The 22524-nt window shown below is 40.2% G+C and overlaps 1 protein-coding gene across 10 annotated transcripts; it reads right to left on the minus strand.

Annotated features, from left to right (window-relative positions):
* Positions 1 to 209: 209 nt before the first annotated feature.
* Positions 210 to 22429, minus strand: Rtnl1 (reticulon). Of its 10 annotated transcripts, none has more exons than XM_070209134.1 (7): positions 17988 to 18010; positions 15835 to 15979; positions 15427 to 15462; positions 1586 to 1793; positions 829 to 1037; positions 658 to 763; positions 210 to 581 (listed from the first exon to the last, which is right to left on the minus strand). In XM_070209134.1, the coding sequence occupies exons 2-7, from the start codon at positions 15908 to 15910 to the stop codon at positions 506 to 508; spliced, it is 711 nt and encodes a 236-aa protein (XP_070065235.1). In that variant the 5' UTR covers positions 15911 to 15979; positions 17988 to 18010; the 3' UTR covers positions 210 to 505. The 10 variants fall into 10 exon arrangements, with proteins under 10 accessions (XP_070065235.1, XP_015028247.1, XP_015028251.1 ...); XM_015172761.3 differs by lacking the exon at positions 17988 to 18010 and adding an exon at positions 17807 to 17973; XM_015172765.3 differs by lacking the exon at positions 17988 to 18010 and adding an exon at positions 17807 to 17973 and having other exon boundaries at positions 15835 to 16088.
* Positions 22430 to 22524: the final 95 nt, after the last annotated feature.

Below are 22524 nucleotides of genomic sequence, written 5' to 3' on the forward strand. Positions count from 1 at the left end.
TTTTCGTATGCATATTTTAACTAAATCGTAAATGTATTAAAAAGTTTGCTTTTCGTTAAGAGTCTCGAAAGAAATTGTTTGGAAACTGAGGAAGCGTTTAATTGCATTGCTGTGGCTGTGTTTTTGTTGTTGTTTTTTTTGTTGTTTTCATTTCATTTTTCTAAACAGTTTTGTTTGTTTTTGTTTCATCTGAATTTCAAATTGGTTTCGTTCGTTTAAAAAACTTAAAGACACTTGGACAATGTTTAAACTGCTACGAGTTGATATTCTTTACTTAAATGTTTTTTCTTTTTTTTTTAGTTTTAGTTTTATGTTTTGGGTTCACAATAGCAAGATGTTGTTCGTTCTTGTTGTTGTTTTTTTGTTTGAAAATTGTAATTATACAATTGAATATATGTATTTAATTGTTATGCCCCGGATGAATATTAAACCATTCAAATAATGCTTAATAAATAAATAAACATGTTGTTGCTGTTGCTGTTGCTGTTGTTATTGTTGTTGCTTTCTATTTGTCCTTGTCCGACTCGGCAGCAGCAGCAGCCACAGGCTTCTTGTTGCCAATGGGTAGAGCCACCCGGATTCTGTGGGAATAAATGAAGGTAGGGAAAAATCATCAGTTTAGGTTGAACCTATGGCATTTGGTTATGTGATTCCTACTTGTCGGTGATTTCCGTCAACTTGTTGCGCACCAGATCCAAATAGGTGTCGATCGACTGCTTGTTGTTCTCATAGACCTTGGGCAAGGTGAACAGCGAGACAAAGGCTATGGATATACGAATATATAATTAATATCCATGCGATTTCCATGTAAAAGAGCTCTGCACTTACCCAGAATGACCAGGGTCATGCCATTGAACCAGGCGCCAATGTAGGTGAACACCCACAGAATGACACCGAATTTAATTGAATCGATAATATCCTCAACCAGGAACAGACGCCTCAGCTCCGCAACAAAGCCGTTGATGTGTGCCACAGCCACGCCGGCGAAGTGCTGTACCTTCTCCTGGGACAGCGTCAGATCCAGTTCCAGATATTCTCTAAACAAAATAAAATACATGTTTAAGATCGTTGTTTATGCGCTTCAACCCGAAACTAGGCAAATTCAATCTGCCAGTCAATCAGTCAGTCACTCAATCAGTCAGTCAATCAGACACTTAATCAGCCTGTTACTCAATCCATCTGGCATATAACCAATACGCTAGTTACTCAAACTGTCAGTCATTCAATCAGTTCTTCAAGTCAAGTCGCTAGTCCCAGTCAATCAGTCGTTCAATTAGTACGCTTGTCAGTCAGTCAATCAGACACTTAATCAGACTGTCACTCAATCCATCTGTCATATAACCAATACGTTAGTTAATCAGTCGTTCAATCAATACGACAGTCTGTTAGTCAATCAATCACATACTCAATCAATCACTCAGTCTGTCGTTCAATCAATACGCTACTCAATCAATCAGTCGTTCAATCAATACGTTAGCCAGTCAGTCAATCAGTCACTTAATCAGTCTGTCACTCAATCCATCAGTCATTCACTCAATCAGTCAATCAGAATCCGTTTTATATGCATAGATCAATGTGCACTCACTTGAAGGGATGGCCATCGTTTGTCTTTTGTACGGCCTGTGTCACGGATTTGTAGACTCTGAAGGCGACGGTGCCGACGAGCGCCAGCAGCGACAAATACGCAAACACACTTATCACGGAGAAAGAGGAGATGGCAACCAGTGTGATAAGGCCGGCGCCAAAGACAATGCCGGACTTTTTCACATCACGCCAGTAGATGAGGGATTCCACTGAAAGAAAGTGAACACAGAGACAATTAGTTAGTTTAGCTGTTACTGTTTTAGAGTTAGCTAGGGTTGGTATATATATAGTTTGAAAAGCATATTGGCTAACTGCAACAGTTTGAGAAGCAGTAAAGTTAATAGGCACTTGTAAGCATCTCCAGATTTCAGTTTATCAATATGAAAGTGAATTCAGAAGTTTGGCTCTTACAGTTTTAGATTCTGCTTACAGTTTGAACTGCATATGTGTTGACCGCTACAGTTATAGCGCCAGCTCGGGTATATAAACAGTTTAACAAGCATCGCTTGATTTCAGTTATCAATCTGTTTCAGAACTAGAATATAGGAATGTGGATCTGACAGTTTTGCCGCCTAGAATACATTTACAGTTTGACAATCACGTGTGCTACTGCTTATATTTATTTCAATAAGAGCAGATTCTAGCCGTTACGCAGTTTTGCAGACGTACAGTTTGACAGCCACACCAGTGCTTCGTTTAGTTTATTTCGTTTGAAGTAGTTCTTTAGATGCGAATGCTCTACTCTACGCTTTGACAAGCATATGTATAATCCATGCCTATTTATACGATTGTAGTTTTGTAGTCATTTTGCCTTGCATTTTGACAAGCTTTGGTAACATTTTGAACACAGTGTGTAGTAAAGTTTAGAAGAGAGAGAGAGATAGCGAGCGAGAGGGAAAGAGAGAGAGAGAGAGAGAGTGGTTGTTAGCTACGCAGTTGCAGTTTTAGAGTCATGTGTGTGCACACTTTGACAAGCACTGCTGCTGCGGCCGCTGCTTTTGCACTCATTTTATTTTATTTCATTAATTTGTTGCTCAATCATTTCAAAGCGAACACAATTGACGAGTGACTGAAAATACCAAAATATACAAAAGCACACACACACACACACACACGCACACACATAGGCGGCGACTATTGGACAGCTGTGTATATGTATGTATGTATGTGTTATGTATCTTTCGCTGTGGCAATTATGCAATCTTTGAGATATACCCGCACTTATCGAGTGCGTTGTGCGAGAACAAACTGTAGCATAAATTGTGCAAATGTCAGCAGGTAATAATTATTGGTAGCACGATTAGCAGTACAAGCATATAGTATAAGTACATATACATATATATATATATATATATATACTTATATATAATTTAAATACGTGTATATATACCCTATTTCTCACTCACAGATTCTGCTCGACATTTTATTCGTGGTTTCGTGGTTAGCGCGCCGTGCGGTCGATCGTTGCCAAGTTTTATACTAGACAAATATTATTTGCTGCCTCAACAAAAATTTTCCGGACCCCAGCCGGAAAACGCGCAGCTAGAGAGAGCGAGAGAGAGTCGCAAAATAAGGAAAGACAGAGAGAGGGAGAGCGAGAGAGAGAGAGAGTGTACGACTGAGCGAAACGGATGTGAATTGAAACATTAAAAAAAAGGCGAATATTATTCGAATATTTCCTACTTATAAATATGCCTTATAGACCGAATTTCCCGATAAGCAGTCAATGCACTCGCTTCGACGAAAGCGAATTCAGCCTAAGAAGCGTTTTTCAATTGATTTCAACTATAAATAGCCGCAATTCTCTGTTGTTGAAAACAACATTTAAACAATAAACAATTTGCCGAAGATCCATTGAAATGCAATTAATTTAACACGATTTTATGTGTTTCTCTCCCTATTTTTTTTTTGCTTCTATTTTTAAAACACTTTTCAAAATAAGCACAAAAAAGCATTTCGAATATGCGCTGTGTGAATACCCTGCTAGAAGCTGGCAGGCGCAAAAGGGGTTGTTAGGTTAGAACTTATTACGCCCATTTTATAGCATATAGATATATTAGATAATACATTAATCTAATATTTAGCTTAAAATTTAGAAAAACTTGTTTAACTTTTCTTCAATCAAAAGCATATTTCTACATAATATTTTATATGTATATATATATATTAAATAAACACTTTTCATTCACAGAAAATACTCTTGAAATTTTAAATATATATTTTGACGAATTATAAGCAGAGCATTTTCATTCATTTTCGATAACATCGATAGTTATCGATTAAAATATTCATAAAACAAATATATCTTTTTTAAGTACAACGAATTTCTATAGAAAATAAATATTTCTCGTACGCTCAATATCTTGTATTTAGTTTAATTCGTAAAATAAATATTATTTTCGATAACATCGATATTTATCGATTTAAGTATTCATTGTTCAAATCTTTCTTTTTCAAGTGTAACGGATTTGTATAGAAAATCAATATTACTTAATCTCTAAAAATATCTTGTATTTAGTTTAGTTCGTTAAATAAATATTATTGAAAAAGATTTCTTTCTTTCTTATCTTTCATTTTGTATTCTACACGAAAAGCCAACTTGCTTTCGATCAAATATTGACACGCCCCTTCGCCCCCCCGTTGTCATCCCACAGCTGGAGCTCTCTGGAAATTGATGTGCTTGAGATCAGGAATAAGAACAAGAGCAGCTGCTGTTGATCTTTCCTATTTTCTGGGAGCATTGGAAATCTTCCATTAGCTTTTGTCTGCGGCGATTGCCAAAGAAGAAGTAGAAGAGAAGAATAGCATGGAAAGCAGAAAGACACATAGACACAACAGCTAAGCAAATATCAAGCTTTTAAACTAGTTTTGGGGGTGGGTAAAAACAAAAACCCGCCAGATAGTTGCCAAGCAGCCAAGTCTTGGGGTTATGTAAATCGACAGTAAATTAGAAAGGAAACAAGAGATGTGAGGGATACAAATCGAAATTGGGTTACAGAGAGACAGCAAAAAAAAAAAATAATATATATCAGACATACGAGCATATTTTCTCATATGAAAGAAAGCGATGCGAGAGAAAGTTTTCTTTTTGTGGCCGTCTCTTTATCAACTATTGAAAAAGAGACGTCGCCACAATTAGGCGACGAATTGAAAGCGTGTAGGTTGATAAAAAAAAAAAAAACCAACAACAACAACAATCAAAATAAGTGCATTGGCCACTGGAACTGGAAGATGGGTCTGGAAGTGGCTAACTGGGAACTGGGAACTGGGCAAACGGCAACTGGTTTCAATCAAAACAAGTTTGCACTGAAAGTGAAGTGGAGTAAAAAGAAGAAGCGGCAAAAGTGCCTAGATAAGACACAAGCATGTGTGTGTGTGTGTGTGTGTGTGTATGCTAGAGATGTGCGTGATACGCAAATGCGAGCGTGAGTACTGTGAAAAGCAAAGAACTTTCTGTTTAAATCACACGAAAATATTGGAAATTAAAACATGTGTTGAGTTTCTTTCGTTAAGCTAAAGCACCTATGCCTTGTCAGCTCACCTACGCTCTCTTTGACTTTATACAGCGCAACGTGTGCATGTATGCACAGCGATGTTCCTTGCACTCTCTTCTGCTCTCTTTAACCTAAGATAGCAGACTTTCATAGCGTGACACGCTCATTTAATTTTCTAATGAGCACAAGCTTGTTCTCTTTGGATTAACAGTAAAAACTTCCACTACGTAAGGTCGATCCTTATAAAGCCTTCGTAAGAGGCAAAGCACAAGCAGTGCTCTCTTGCTCTGCTTGCTTTAACAAACTTTCGCATATAGAATAAAATGTGACAAAAAATTGTGAGTTTTAAATATTGTTGCAAATGTAGTCGGAGAACACATTCACAATTTATTCACTGCTTGTCTTCGGTTTAAGAACAACTTCCGCTGACAAAGCTGTCGTGCGTGATTGTGACGTCACGAGCACATCTCACTTTGTGTGTTTAGCTGGCATGCGGCATAGAGATAACCTTGAATTAGACCAAACACAGGCACACACACAAGCACACACACACATTCCCACATGGGCAGTGATTGCAAGTGCAGGCAGAAAATGATGGAATATGCTCGCGTTGCCAATTTCGTTAAGTATTTTGTTGTTGTAGTTGTTGCCAAGCTTTGAAAGTTCGTTGACTGCGCCGTTAACCAACATTTCGACGTGGCAATCAAAATTCAAAAGCGATCGCTCTCATAAATAAAAGCAGCCCAAAGCAAATTATGCAAAAAGCTGTTGTTGTTGTTGTTGTTGTCTGCTTTTGGGCGAATGAGCATGCAGCGATTTAACGGCCACGTTGGCGCCGCTGCTGACGTTGGCAATCGAACGGCAGCAGAGCATAGATAACGCTTAACGGTAAATCAAGGTAGACAGTTGATAAGTTTAAGTTGTTGTTAGAGCTGACATTTACCTGGGCCACGTTCGGGCAGCGACTGAAAGTTGCCGTTGGAATTGTTGCGTGAGTAACGTTTGCTGCCACCGGCCATTATGAGTTTTGAGGGTTTTTCTTGTATTTATTGTAAAAAAAGGAACTTGGCGCCAAAATGTATGCAAAAGGCAATTGGCGTGTCTAGCACTAATTAAACTTGGCTAGTGCACACAAAAACAAACACACACCAACACGGTTATTAAATGAAAAACGCAAACTCTAGAGGGCGACACTGCGGACCGCCGTCTGCTCTGAACGCAGCAAAAGAACTGGAAGAAGTTCAAACACAAAACAAACCAATAAGCTGCTGCTGCTGCTGCCGCTGCTGCTGCTGCCGCCGCTGCTGCCTGTCGCATTGGAGCTGCGTGCGAAAGAGAGGCAGCGCACGCCAAACAAGTTTTCTGGAATGGAGCAAGTTTACAGCTGAGAGTGCGCGCGCTACGCGAGAGAGCCAAAGGCGGAGCGCGCGCGCGATCCCAGCGCATGAAAGTAAAAAGATAACGCGCAATTGCAACAACAAAACTTGACTACGTAGGCGCGTAATGAAAACGCTCGTCAGAACGTTCAGCAACGTGTCAAAGCACACGACGATTGACTTCGGCCAATTCGGCCACGGTTGCCACGAAGCTGACGTTACGTTCAAATGACGTAGTGGGTGCGGTTGCGTTGCTCGAAACACGCATTGTGATTCATAAGCGCTCAGCAAGTCATGCACACGCACGCCTAAAACTGAAGGTGTTCGAGTATGACCGTCTGCTTATGCATTGGTATTGGTGTTATACGCGCTGCTGCTGCATCAAAAGCAATTTATTTACATTGCACTCAAGTCTAGTGGTGTTGGTCAGTGCACTGCTTGAAACTTACAGTCGGGTGAAACAAGCAGTGAGTTTTGTTCATTGAACTTTCCAACTGCAACGCAAAACCAAAACAAATTGCGTTTTACTCAACGTAGCTCTGACATCATAGTCTGAGAGAGCACCTTCCCTCTGCAACAACCCCCTTACTGTGATTTATGTGTTAGCCTCTCTTTTTTTGGCGCGAGTGAGTAATAAGCTCTGCTTCAAATGATATCATGCTGCGCCCCAAAAAAAATAAATAAGAAAAAATTCGAAGAGTGTAGTGCGAAAGAGACAGCAATAGGCGCCGCTGACATAATACGCGAATCGGGTTTTTGGGCAAGGCACAATAACAAACAAATAAAAATATAATAAATATTGCACCTGACATTGTCAGAATGTGTATTGCATAAGCATGCGAGAAATGCAATAAAATGATAATGAAATTATTATAAGCAAAAATTCAGTAGCAGCAGCAGCAGCAGCAGCAGCAGCAGCAGCCGTCGGCAACAATCAAAATGAACGCAGCACAAACAACAATTCAACCGAAATAATAGATAGAAGATAAAGACAACAATGTAGCAGTTGCAAGAGTGCGTGTGTGCGACTATCAGACACCCTACCTAAGCACATAAATGCCTAAAACGAAAATAATAGCGTGCTCTTGCCGGGTATGTCCGACTAGGGAGTAACCTGAACCGTCTTCTATCGTTAGCTCTAAAATGTTAGCTCTCCTAGAAGCTACCTGTCACATTTGATCACTCAAGTTAATAAAGCCATATCGATTTCGATATATATTGAAACGGGGCAAGTTATCGATTATCGGCAATAAATTAAGTTTTTAAGTTACCCTTTAATTCAACTCAAGAAACACTATTTTTTTTTCCTCTTTGCTGTCTATTCGTAAACGTTTCACTAACTGCGTATTCGCATTGAAGAGCGAGGGTGGCTTTTGTTTTCCTTGTCGTGTCTCTATTTGAATGCCGAAACGTTTCACTGGCTGTAAGCTAAATACAGCTTAATTTTAACTATTAAAATAGGCATATAAATTTAAATCAACATTCATTATACATTAACCAGGTGAACTAACTGGCGATTGGCAATTTAGAGGGTGCTTAACTTATCTGAAATCCTTGCCAAAGAAAAAGTACTTTAAGAATATATGATAGTATAGCACAGACTATGTTCAAGTGCTAGCAAACATAATAAAAGATTTAATGCCACATCATTTATCACATTCCCAATGAACTGATTGTGAGTTTGAAGCGGAAATTCACAAATGTTAAGTAGTCGTAAATTTGAATACAGTGCTCACTCGCAAAGACGAACATCTGATTGCAGAAATTGAAATAAATATAATATAAATATAAATGGGTTCAATTCGTGGCAAATACCGATTATTATTCCTGGACTATCATAATGTTTCTACTTTAACCTTCAATCAAATCAAATGTCAAGCAACCAAAGTTAAGTTGAGTAAAAAAAAAAGACCAGAAATGGTAAAATGAAGATAAGAATATGCTTGAAATGACTAACGAATATTTTAGAGTCAGTTAAAAAGAAATGTGTTCGCCAAAATGAATAAGTATAAAAATTCTATAGTTTTTACAGAGCACACACAGAAGAAGAAGAAGAAGAAGAAATGTTTATAAATAAATTCTAGCTGCAATTGGAAACAGCGCCAGAATCAAGAGAAATGACAAAGCACAAGCAAGAGCAAGAGCAAGAGGAAGAGTCAAGCGTTATATCTTCTAAATAGATCGTAACCTTAAATACTTACAAGACTCCCGATTGAGGGGCAGCTCTTTAATTTCGCCGAGCGCTACGAATAGCGCCTGAAGCGTTTCTAAAGCGGCGGCCATTACTTATATATGTATGTATATGTGCAGGGCTATATATATATATATTAGATATATTCTCTCGATATATGTATATATTGTAATTCACTAAACAACTGCAACGAAACGAAACGAAACGAAACGAAACGGAATTAGGAAGTTGCAGGCACGCGACTCCGGCTACGGCTACGGCATTTGCATTAACCGTTAACTCAAGTGAGGCAATCGACCGACTGAACGATCAGCGAACCCAGAACCCAGCAAACAGAGGCCCCAGACGACAATAACAACAGCAACAACAACAGCGACAGCGACAATGGGCAAATTCAGCGAATGACTTGCCAAAATACGAAAAAAAAAAAACGAAATAAAGAAAGAAACAGAAATAGACGCGACAACGCATTCGGCTAAATGCAATGATAGATAAGTGCCACACACACTACACTCAGAGAAATTAACGAGCTTGTTTAATTATTTAAACGTTTCATATAGCTTCTATATAATATATTCTTTATTATATTTTCTTATTTTTTTATTATCTTCCCTTTATATTTTTAGTTTGAGTTTTAGCTTTAGTTTCTCTCATGTTTTTTTAAAGAATTTAATTGAATATATGTTTGACAAGGCTGCTAATATCATAAAAATTAGCAATTAAAACAGATTTGAGTTAGAGTACATATATGTTTATACGTTTCTTCGCAATCTATTCCAAATGAATTAATATTTCTCGCACTTCAATTCAATTATCAATTTTTTGATGTGTTTCCCATTTCTCTGAGTGTAACATTTTGACGCGCTCGATAAGCGCACGTTGATTTAATTTGAACAAAACTAATGAAATTATGAAATATGCTCTTGATTATATAATTCATAGAGTGCAGCCAAGTCGGTGCGAAAAAATGTGCCGCATCGAAATGGCAAAGAATCGAAAGTATTTATGTAGCTGTCAATTGTTGTTGTTGTTGTCGTGCTTGTTGCCTAAACTGATCTGAGGTCAGGCAAAGGGTTCAGCAGCAGCTGTTGTGGAGGCAAGTACAATATATGCACATATTTTGTATCTTACGGATGCGCACAGACGACACAAAAACACGACGAAACTCACGCGTTACCGGAGGAGCACTGAGGCGTTTCTGTGCAACGTTGACAAAGTCCGTACATCAACTAAACTACAATTAATTTCGGATGCGCTCAGGCACAGGGCATGAGCATGAGGTACACTCAATATATATACACATAGGTAGACATATACGCACACAGATACACACATTTACAGATACATATATCTCTATATATACATATGTGTACCTATATAGGGGTTACCCCTGCGCCTATGGCAAATAGAACGCTCGAGCGGCACTGAGTGGTTCGGAGAGCGTGCGAGAGCGAGAAAGCGAGAGAGAGAGAGAGAGAGAGCGCAGTGATATGGTCAAGCTGTAAATGCTGTCGCCCTGCATTTCGTATCTCTATCCGTATCTGTAACTGTATTTGTATCTGTGTATCTGCGCATAGGTAGCGATCCCTAACCTGGACTCGCTTCAGTATTGAGCATGTCGCTGCGTGCGCGTCGCAGATGCGGATGCAGGTAACCAGACGCCCTTCAGCAGGTACATATAAAACTTGATTGGGCATAGGGGTAGCGGCGGGCAGGGTGTGCGCGCCAGGGCTGCACTGCTACAGATGCCGTAGCACAGATAACTGTTATACTATAGGCCATAGAACAGCTGTGCGGATCTTTTAGTGATCTTTCGAAAAGCCCGACCCGTTTCAGCCCTTAAGTTTGAAGAAAGCTCGCGGCGAAAAGCTCTCTCACGCTCTCTCTCTTTCTTGCAGCTGCAGCCCGCAGCGTAATTCGAAAATCGAACTGCTTAGGCGGCGACAACAACAAATATGGCCGAAACAGCTAAAAAGCTAAAATTAGCAGGCAAAGGCGAACGTCGACGTCGCAGACGCCGGCCGGGCAGACAGAGACGTAGATGTGGCCAGAGGGAGAAAGAGAGAGAGAGAGCGCAGAATAAACAATAAAAACAATTGAGAACAGCAACAATTGCGCTTAGTCTCTTTATCTCTCCCTCTCGGTCACCCATTTGCAATATCAAGGTTAGGTTCTGTTTGGGGGCGTTGTGCACTGCTTGCTTGGCTAAGCTTTCAACTGCTTTGTTTAAAAGGCGCCAACAAAAGAATTGATTTCGGATTTCGAATTTAGTTTGTAGGCGTGGGAAAAGTTTTAATGTGCTGCCCGCCGCGTGACGTCAGCCCGTCTGACGTTCGCTTCTTTGTTGTTGTTGTTCTTCTTAGCAAGTGCACTGGAATGGCACATGACTCGAAATTTCTTATCAGAGACATTGGGCTATCTGCTTAATTCACTTTCATTAATACCCTGTATAAAAGCTTATTTGACTATGGGATTTATGTATGCGTATTTCAGAGTTTTAAGACCAAAACTGATCCGATTTTCGCGCGAAGAAAACTTATTGTATGTGAAATAATTAAATTAATTATAATATATTAAGGTTTTCTTGGAAATATCAAGTTAATAATGACATAGTTTTTTTGATAGAATTTGTTAATTCTTCAGATTCCAAAAGTTCTTCAATTTATAGGGTAACTGCTGGTCGTTCATTATCTTGTAGCACATTTTCGCTTGTCTTTATTTGTTCAACTTATCAATTTGCAAAATACGCTTCGCACATAAATGCAAATTTATATATATATATATATATATTTCGTTTGATATTGCAAAAATAAGCGAGCAACATTTCCGATGATCTAATGCGCCAATCGCTTGACTGGAATCAAGTGGTATTTATATAGCTCGATATAGAAATGTTGTTACCGGCACGTAGCCATTTCCCTTCAAAAGTTTCCGAGTCTATTTCTAGCCAATTGCATAAGAAGCCGGCCGGCCGGCTAAAAGCCAGGTGAAAGGCAGCTGAACTAAAGCCCAGACCATGGACTCCAGCTTTACCTCGCTTAGTTGTAGCCATTCGGCTATTCGCATGCGGTCATGACCAAAAATGGACCAAGCACTCGTCAATTTCTAATTATGAATCAGAAATTTGTACGTGCCCGTATTTAGAGGGTATGCGAACATGTTTGACCGCAGAATAGGCGTAAGTATTTCATGATTTATGCGTCAGCCGCTGATAAACAAGTTTTCGTTAGGAAAATTACTAGAGTATTGTTCTAAAATAATTTGTCTAGCTTGATGACTGGGTTATCTTTGGCACGCCGAAGATCTGATACCCTTGCAGACATTTTCCCTACGGTTTCGCAGTTAGGTTCGGATAGTAAAGCTTTCAAATGCTGAGTTTGATTAAAAAATATCGTAAATAGAATATTATATTATATTTCAGAACTGATTTTTCTACCGATAAACGGACCAAATGGATAGACGGACATGGCTTTGTCAACTCGACTGGCTGATCGAGAATATATATATTTTATGGGGTCGGAGACGTCTCCTTCTAGGCGGCACACATCTCATGACAAAGTTATAACACCCTCTATAAGGGTATAAGATAATGCAATTAGTTTTATTGGCTGCAAAGCAACTATTAAAATGGTTTTTAAAATGCTTTCGTTGAGGTTTCAAACTGCTTTCAGCGGCTTAAAGCAGCTATTAAACAGTTTCAAAAACAAAAGAGTTGTTCAGATTGTATTTTCTAAACCTGGTTCACAGAATAAGTACATGGAATTGAATATATGAAGATAACCAAAAAAATTGTTGGCTGGCAAATTTTATAATATGGTTTCAAGCTGTCCTAAAAGCGGTTTTAGCTGTATAAAGCGCTGTTAAAACCGTTTGTAAAACAATTTTAAGTTTTTAATTAATATTAGGTTATTATTACAAGAGGGTTCACTTCTGCTTGTCAGTTTTGTGGTTTTAAAGCCAAGTCAGAGTATTTGCAAGTCAGACTTTAACTTCCCAAGTCGTGGGATTTACAGTTTAACGCCTCGTTGGCTTTCTTTATGGCCAAGTTAAAGCTAGCGAATTGTATACAGATTTGTATGGGTTGACTGACTCACGAACTGGCCGCCTGCTAGGCCCTCGAAGCGTTCAGTGCCCACAGTGGGCAGTCCGGGATGCCTGACGCCCACTGGGCCGGCATGGAGAGTGCCTGCAATTAATTGTTAAGTGCCGGCAGCCAAAATTGGGCATAAGTAGAATCGAGAAATTGCTTTTACGTGCCAAGCGGATGGCACATCAAAGTAGCCGCAGGTTTGTGGCTTAGTTCACGGCGGGGTGCAACTCAGGAAAAATTGTTGCTAGTTATCAGAAGTAGATTTTATGATTTTATGATCCAAAATTGGTAGTAAATAGGATCCTTAATAGTGTTATTAATAATAAAACTAAAGTGGAAGCAGTTGATGTTTAGCCTATTAACACAGCTGCCTAACATAGACAAAAATATAACAGGCAAACTGCCCAGATATTTTTGGTGTATTTGGAATATTGAATTATAGGTTTCTTGAAGCTGAGCTCATTTGGGCGTAAGCTATTGTTAACAGTTGCTTTACATAACAGCTTCTATACAGTTTAAGCAAGCAGTTCAAATAACAGCTGATTAACATAACATTCATATGTAACATGCACATCTGCTAAATTAACAGAATAATGTTAATTTGTGTATTAATTGATATTTTTAATTGAAATATTTGTAGGAAATCGAGACGATTATCTGAGTTTAGCAATTTTTAATTATTTTTCGTATGTATTAAAAAAAAAAACAGTCAATAAAATTCCACACTAGTGACAAACTCCATTGTTCAGCGCAATTTGAAAGTATGATATGAATCTGTAGAGAGTACAGCTCATGCCCAGACAATTCGTACACAAAGTGATTAAGTTTATATATAGCATAGACTTGTACTTATATTTGTTTGATTGTCGGCAGTCTGTTTTGCAGTTACAGCTGGGTGCAAAGCTCAAAAGACGTCAGAATCGTCGTAGTCGTAGTCGCCAGTCAGTCGAAATGATGATAATCGTAAGCGTTGTTGTATTTGCTTTCATAAGCTCATGAAATGCGCTATACTACTTGATATAAATGCATATAGCTGCATATACTATGTAGAAGGTGCATGTTTAGCTGCAGTCTATTGCATGCGAGCCCCGTGCGAAAGGCGGGGGGATTGCCCCTCGCCACCACAATAAACCCAACTACAGACAGGCCTCATATCAGCTTGCAGTTGACTGTAGACGGGAGAAGAGTTTTTCAGTTTGTATTATGGCAAAAGCTGACGGTCGAGCGGCATGAAAGCGCTTAGCATGCGATCCGATTACGGATTTTGTTGCCGCTCCAGTGCCAGCCGCAAGGGGTAGGGGGGAGCAGTGGGGGTGCTGACGGGAAGGTAACTGAACTGCATTTATGTAGTCCTACTAATTACGTGGGCGTGGCACCATAAACCGCACAAACACACACACACACTTTTGTTTAGGCATAATTAATGCAAGCTCCGACCTTTTTGGCGTTTTGCCGCTTCAGAAATTTGTGTTGTGCACTTTTTAGCGCTGAGCGCGGTTTTCGTTCATTTTCCGCAGTGGCCTTTTAGGCGTTGTCCGGCGAATTTAGACGTAAAGCGTATAAGGCAAAATTGAAAGTACACAAAACAGCGCAATTAAAAAAAATAAAAGAAAAGAAATTAAGCTTCAAGCCGAGATAATAGAAGAAAACATAGAGGGCTCCTCTAATGGGGGAACTCTAAAGACAGTAGGATAGCCTGTACCTGGGCAAAGTTATCGACAAAGTTAAATATATTATATTTGCAAATACTTTTTAGTCTTTAAACCAATTGTAGTGCTTGCACACAAATCAGCACTTGTAATGCGCGCGAAATCGATATTTATCGATTTTGCGTGAAGCATGGGCATTAATCAACTAATATAAAAATATATTTTCTAAACAGTCTCTGTATATATCTGATTTGACTTGTGCATTCTGGCTCTTTAATGTAGGTTTGGCTGACAATTATTTGCTTTTTGACTGAATTTATCGATATATCGATCAAGTTGTCTACGTTAGCCAAAGCTTTAGCTGACATATTACATTTGATGTGCTTCAATCGAATAATCGCAGAATTCTAGGGACCTAGCCTCTAAACAACTGTGTCCATTTTGAGGGGAAGCCTCTGGTTTATTGAAAAATATAAATAAACTTTGGATAAATTAAAAGCACAAGCCCAATTTATATCTAGACCCTCATCAGCAACAGCTTAAGTCTTCTTGTAAGAAATGAGGATGCATTCTGCTGTCCAGCACATAAATTTGATCAATATTGTTATACCCTATGTACACCTTTAAGCGGCCACAGGGTATACAAAACAAGAGATAGCAAAATATGTATTGCGAATGGGTTTAGTAATATGCTTGAGCATGTATTCAGGGTTGTTATAAATACAATAGACACACACACACACACACATACGCACGAGGGCAAGTGCACAACAATAAAAGAAATAAATAAAGTATGGCATAGTTTAAGGCTTAATATATACAGACTTAAGAGGAGGGGATGAGGGGGCGATATCACTGTACAGGGAGGGGGGGTAGTGTTGCGGGGGCGCAACAATGACATCATTAAAGATAGACAACATTTCGTATGGCATTTGGCCCCCGTATAAAGCGCATAATCATCGAGAATTGCGTTTACAGTTATTTGCGCGTTGCAAGCAGTTTTGTGTACAGTTTGAGAGGCTCTGGCGCAAAATAGACTTACCTTGCGGGTGCAAACGTTCGGGCTTGAACCAGGCATCTGCAAATAGGCGATTGATATATTGATTTTCGTTAGTTAGCATTAGGTTTCGTGTTGTGCAAGGCAGATAGAACGAGAGCAACAGACATAGAAAGAGATAGAGATAAATGAAAAGAGAGAGGGAGAGAGAGAGGGCGAGTTAGCGTGCATAAGGCGGTGTTTAATGTCAAATTAAAGCGCAATTCGAGGCGCAAAACAAACATGCAAAACAAACAGAATTTTCAGGAAAATTATAAGAAAAACTAGCACCTAAACCAGGTCGTTGACAAAATGCATATCCGCATATCCATTGACAGAGGTTAGTTTGGTTAAATGTATGTATATGTGTGTATGCCCCATAAATGAGTGTGTGTGTGTATGTGTGCAACTTACTGGGATCCAAAATGGAGCAAATCAATGGGCGCTGCTTGCAGACGCCATTTTGTCCGGCCTCGCCAATTGTACACATTTTCAATAATTTTCTGTTATTGTTAAAACTTTTCCAACTATTCACAAAGCCGTTGCACACAGGCAGTCGCTTTTAGTGCAAATTAATTAAAAAGGTACTTTATTTCTGCGTATTTTCTATTGTGTAGCCAACAAACAAAGCACAATGCACAATACGAGCGAGAGCAAGCGAGCGAGCACTAGTTAAATTACGACGTAACGTTAACGCAAATACGGTACTTGGAGAATATGCGCAATCGCGTATAAAGAATTCACTGGCGTCCGTTAGGCTCACGACGCGTACAGAGACTGAGCGTAGGCCGAAAGCTTAAAGCCTGTCGCGAGCTAAAAAGGACTAGCTCAAAAGCACACAAAGCAAGCAAGAGAGAGAGAGAGGCAGAGAGAGAGAGAGAGTGATTGAGTGTGTAAATCGATAAGCGACCTGTACGCTGGGTTGAGCAACCGCGGTTAGCCCTGAACCCGCATCGGAAAAAGCTCAAGCTCAACGCTAGAGCTGACATTTTTATCGATTAACAATTGCTGCTGTTGCTGTTGCTGTCGCTGCAGCTGACCCGTGTGTAGAGCTGTGTAGAGTTTGCTTTGGTTGGGTGTAGCGCATGCGCTGCTTTTGTAGACATTTTCGGGTATTGGGCGGCTTTAGGGGTTAGGCTTGCTGTCCCGGAAATTACCAGACGGCGGCTTCCGTTTTGTTCTTGCTTTTTTTTTTCTTTTTCTCTTTTTTTTTTTTTTTTTTTTTTGGGCGCGGTGCAGCGCCTGCAATGACTGCAGCATGGGCAGTGGGTTTGGCATGTGGTTGTTGTTTGCTCTGCCTGCGCCTTGGGCAGGCGTGAAATTTAGATATGAAATCAATGAGCCGGACGGGGCGTCGAGCATCTGTCTAGCCCTTATAGTTGATATAGTTATAGTTTATCCGCACGTTTTCTATAACGATATATATTTATTCTGGTAAAGAGGACAAGAAAGGGACAACATCTTTTCAGCAAATCGATTGGTAAGCATCGAGAGGGAGGAGCAGAAGATGACCTACATATGTTAGAAAAGTTGTGCAATTCGAAATGTACTTAAAACTTTTCCACTTTAAAGCGGATTTAATCTGATAATGTCATAAGCCATTTGCCCGCTCCCAAACGCAGTTATATAAATGTACAAATGCCATTTGATGCTTTCTCAAGGGTTCTCTAATTTTGTTATGCAAGGTGAAATGCATGGAATGAGATAGAAATTGCAGCCTTAAAAATATCTAGATATAACTTGGCATTGAGCCATCTTTTTGCACCGAGAAATATATAAATCACCGTCAACTTGAATTTTGAACCAGATAACTATATCAAAGGCACAGTTTTTCAATATATATATCTAGATATCTAAATCAGTAATAATTTAATCAATTATACTCCCAATACTACTACTCTATCGTATAATTCGGTCGATAATTGTGTCTGACTGGTAAGGAAAAGATATACCTGCTGTAAATATATCAGAAAGGGTATTTAAACGTCGGCCAAGCTAGCTGCTCTTTGCTGTACTTCATTTTATTTATCTCATCTGCAGTGAACTCTACACAAACTGTTTTTCAATGCATTCGACATATGTGAATTGTTCTCTATTTATGTCAAAGAAATTTCATGTATTGATGTGCAATATTTACAAACAAAATAAACGCTTCAATTCTATAATTCAGCTAAACAAAAAAAAAAACAAGATTTTGTGCGCTATTTATAAGAACAAAGTTTCAACTGTGAAAGCAAAGAAGTTTTTATTTGTTCGCTTTTTGTTTTCTCATTTTGGCCCAATAAACACTCTGTATACAAAACATTATCGAACACGCCTGACTGGAAGCACTTGGAACAGAAAACCAAAAAAAAAAAGTAAATTTATAAAATTATATTATCCACACTTTGTTTACAGCGTGTCGCCTCGGGAGCTTTCACAAATTTCGTTACGCCTTGTTAATACACTCTATATATACACATTTTTTTTTTTTGTCTTGAACACAATTTGAATGCATGCTAAGTTCATATGCAATTATGTACAATGCATTTTCTACTTCGAGTCTTTAACTTCTTGACGATATTCACAGTCTATTTATAAGCTGCACTTAATTGCCTTCTGATAGACATGTGAGCAATGCCGGCAACTCGTCTACAGTTATAAAGCGGGCGATAAGTGCAAAGCGAAGGCGCCGATAAGTGCAGGCCTAGCACGCGCTAAACCTTGAATAAGCGTAGAGAGCGTAAGAGAGAGAGAGAGAGAGAGAGGGAGAGCGAGAAAGGGAAGCCAAGGCAAGGGACCAGATGCAACAGTGCTGAGCATTTTTTTCAATTCAACTCTGGACTTGTTTAGGCTATTAGCGGGTGTTCTGATTCATTTTGCAAAGGGAAACGAAGCTTATCGAAAAGAGTAAAGAGCAAGTAAATGAAAGAGAAGCCAAAGCAAGGGCTTATATGCTCGCCAGTGTTGTGAATTTCCATTTTGTTTGGCCTAATCCAGCTATTTCCTTAAACGTAATTGTAAAAACAGGATCATGAGGATTAAGTCACGAAGATTATATGAGACAAAACGCAAAATTTAGAATTTGGGCTTTCGTATAGGTTGGCTGCTAATATATAACTACGTTTTCGTAGCTCTTAACTAAATACAGGGTATATTCTAGCTGGATACTCCCAACATGCTTTTAAACTATTTATTTTCCTTCTGAATTAGCCTTTATTTGCATCTCTAACGTCGCCAGCACTGTTACACACACACACACACACACACACACACACACACAGGCAAAGACAATGCGCAAAAGAGCAACTGGTAAAGAAAAATCATTATCGTTATCGATATTGTGCCGTCAGCTGGGCCGATGACAAGCGGAAAACAGCAGCAGCAGCAGCGGCCGCAGCAAAGTCAATGCCAATTGGAAGGAAAAGAAGAAGCACACATAATGCAAGGACTGACAGACAAATGGGCAGACAGACTAGTCAGACAGTCAAGCAGCCATTTAGCATGTACTTGCCATAAAAATAGCAAATAAAGACAAAGGCAACGCCGCGATTGCAGCGCAAAAAAAGAAAAAAAATAAAAACAAAGCAGATTACTAATTGGAAAATTTTGCCAGCATGCGGTGAAAATAAAGGCGCAGATTGCAGAACACAAAAAGGCAAAACGAGCGCAAACGACTGCGCGCTACTCTGCACAAAATGCAATTACCGATTGACTGGGGATTTTGTTATTTTAACACACAAGACTACAGTTGCACAGTCCTTCAATTTGTGAATTTAAAACTGTAATGTAGACAGATATTGCACAAAACCAATAAGCTCTTTTTTTCACTTGTGTGCAGGGTATAGAAAACTGATATTAAAATGAATTTGCGCAGCGAAGCGGGCCCCCAACTAGACAATCGAATTATGCAGGCAAGGCTTAAATTAGAGAGTGCTTTAAAGAGCAGCAGCTGCGCTCTCTCTCTCGCTCTCCCTCTCTCTCTCGCGCGCTCTTTGCCTGTGTGCATGTGTGTTTGTCGTAATTGCTTTAATGGACACACGCTAAAATAGTACAGCAAGAATAAATGTTAAATATGAATTATGAATGCTTTGCACACACGTCATTGAAAAAAAAAAAATAAAAAACTAGACAAAAACAGCTGCTGATTCATCACATGAATAAGAAATAATAATAAAAAAATAAGATTCGGCACATTGAAACTATGCCATTTTAAAGAATTTCTATTGACTAATTCAATAGTTAATTGCGCAGCCGTGACTCAGGCGTCAATCGAGCAGCGCTGGCAATTTAACCGTTTCGGCTGCTGCAAGGTGCAAAAAGCTGACAAATGTATTTAAATTAAGTTCATTTTGTTTTTTTTCATTTTGTAAAAAGTGTTAGACTAATGACATATTACCTAACGGTCTGACCAAACAAATGGAAAGCGAAAGTGTACGGATATTTTCAATCGATTTTTTAGCTTATTGTGTTTATCGATATTTGGTCACATTGTCGATAACGATTGACGATCGCCTGCAATTAAAAGCTCTTAAGAGCAAGAGCCAGAGTGAGAGCAAGAGCGAGGGGGCGAGACGCTGCATGCGAAATTCCAGCCGTAACGTAAAACGTTTGGCAAGTGAAATTCTATGCGCATTAAATATATTTAAGCATTGTTGCTTTATTGTGTACATAAAAAACAGCGCAAAACTTGATGCCGATGACATCAGCAAGCAGCAAAATTCACGCAAAAACCAAAATGCCAAAGCCGCAAAGCAAAAGGCACACAGGCTAAAAGAGAGAAAAGAGAGCGAAAAAGCGACTTGTTTACTGCTACAAAAAATGACTAACAAGTATAAAAAAAAAAAAAAAACAACACTCAGTAACAGAGTGACCAGACCTGGTGACGTTTACTAAGGTGCCAAGGTGCGGTCGCGAGGATACACAGAGGAATTAACAAAAACAAACACACAAAATGATGACTATTTGTCAGGCACAAACTAATTAGAAACGAAACGATAACGAAATACAATAAATACTATATTGATAGCTCTTGCAGCAGATATTGCACATCATATCACAATCAGATATTAAATAACAGCATAATCCGGCTTTGCCCGGACCAAACCCAATTGTGGTTCACCTATTTTCCGACTATAGCGGAAACTCGCTTTAGCGATTAGCTCGGAAGCTTTTAGCAATTACCGATACTCTATAATTTACATAATTTTTTAAAAAGCTTTGAGTATGATTTCTTAATAAAAAGCTTAAGGCAAATTTCACACATTTTCCATCCTTGCAGGTGGAATACAAATCAAGAATAGATGTCGAGCCGATATTGATACCCTATAAAATCCCTAATTTTTTTTTAAAGCTTTGAGCACGATTTCCTAAAACAGATCTTTGAAAATGAGCATACACACATTTTCCATCCATGCAGGTGGAATGCTCTAAATACCAATTGGCAACGCTGCAAGAGCATCAAATCTTCGGCTAGCCGAAGCTGAAGTTAACTTGTTGGATTTTGTGCACTCACCAAGTCCGTACTTGTAGAAGATCTCCTCGACTGATACAATCTTTGGTTGTTGTTGCTGCTGCTGTTGTTGTTTTTGGGGCTGTTGTGCTGGCGCCTTGACCTTGGGAGGCTCCACGGGCTTGGCCACGGGCTTGACGGGCTCCGGTTTGGGTGTCGGTTTAACAGCAATCTCTTCATCGTCCAAATCGGTGACCAGAGCCGAAGCCGGAGCCGTAGCTGAAGCCGGAATGGGTGTTGGTGCTGGTGCAGTGGCTGCCGCTGCCGCTGCTGCTGTGGGCGCCACGGGCGGCGTGGCTGTACGTTCCTCCTTGAAGTCACTAAGCAGATCCTCGGAAGAGATGAATTTCTCATGGTCCTGCTCCTTGAGGGCATCGGCGATGGCCTTCTTGGCCGGCGACGGTGTATACGAAGCGGACGGCGAATCTGTATCGGAATCCTTGTTGGCCACAACGGGCGCTGGAACAGCTGCGGCAGCAGCCGTAGCAGTGGCAACGGCAGCTGCAGCTGCTGGATTCGGCTTACTGAAGTAGTCATCATCGTCATCGTCATAGAACTTATCGCTGGCCGTTGGCGCCGTGGCTGCAAATGGCTGCAGTGGCGCGCTCATCGGCTGGCTGAAGCCGCCCATCAAATCTACCTCCGGCTCCGTGGCAGGTTTGGGCGGTGCCGGAACAGCGGGCGCGGCAGCGGGAACAACAGCCGGTGGAGCAGCTGGAACGGCGGGCGCAACAGCTGGAACCGCAGCCGGCGGATCAGCCGGCTTGGGCGCATCTCCGTAGAGGCCACGCTCGACATTCATAAAGTCGCTGGTCAGCTCGCCGATGCCGTGCTTGGCGGCTTTGCCGGCCTGCGCCATGAAATCACCAAAGTCATCCGTTTGCTGGGCAAACTTGGCGTCCAGCTGCTCCTGGGCCTCCTTGGCGCCAGCGGACATGCGCTGCACGAAAGCCTGCGGGTCGCCGAAATCAAGATTCTTTTGCTCGTTGGCAAAATACTTTTCGGTATGCGCATTATCATCCTGTGCGCCGCTGCTGACGTTGGCTGCGCTGCCGCTGCTGCCAGCGCTGTCGCCGGCGCTGAGGTCGCCCAGCAAATCGTCATAGGTGTTGGCCACCTTCTTGGAGGCCGCATTGGCGGCGCTGGTGGCACTGCTAAAAATGTCGTCGGCCGTGGCGGCAGCTTCTTTTTTCAGATCGGCGAAATTGAAATCCATTGTAAATAAATTGTTGCAGCTGCGGCTGTTGTTGTTTTTGTTGCTTTGGTATCCTTTTTTTTTTCTGCTTGGACTCACACACACATACGAATGGGCGCACACAGAGGAAGACACGCACACACGCACTTGACCGGCTGTTTGCGTTTTGATTTCGTTTATTTGTTGTGTACAAAATATTTAAGTGCTTGTCAAAATTGCTTTGATCTGAATTTGTTTGCAGCGGTGTCCGTTATACTTAAAATTTAATTTATTTTACAATGCGACAATCGAGCGCAGCAACTGTCTTGTTTGAAAAATGAAGTGAGACTGCGCGATGGTGTGACCGCACAACGAAAAGTTACAAATCATGACACATACACGAGTATTAGTGAGTATGAGTTGGCGACAACTCTGATTA

This window comes from Drosophila virilis, chromosome 4 (genome assembly GCF_030788295.1).
Source record: "Drosophila virilis strain 15010-1051.87 chromosome 4, Dvir_AGI_RSII-ME, whole genome shotgun sequence".
Classification (NCBI taxonomy): domain Eukaryota; kingdom Metazoa; phylum Arthropoda; class Insecta; order Diptera; family Drosophilidae; genus Drosophila; species Drosophila virilis.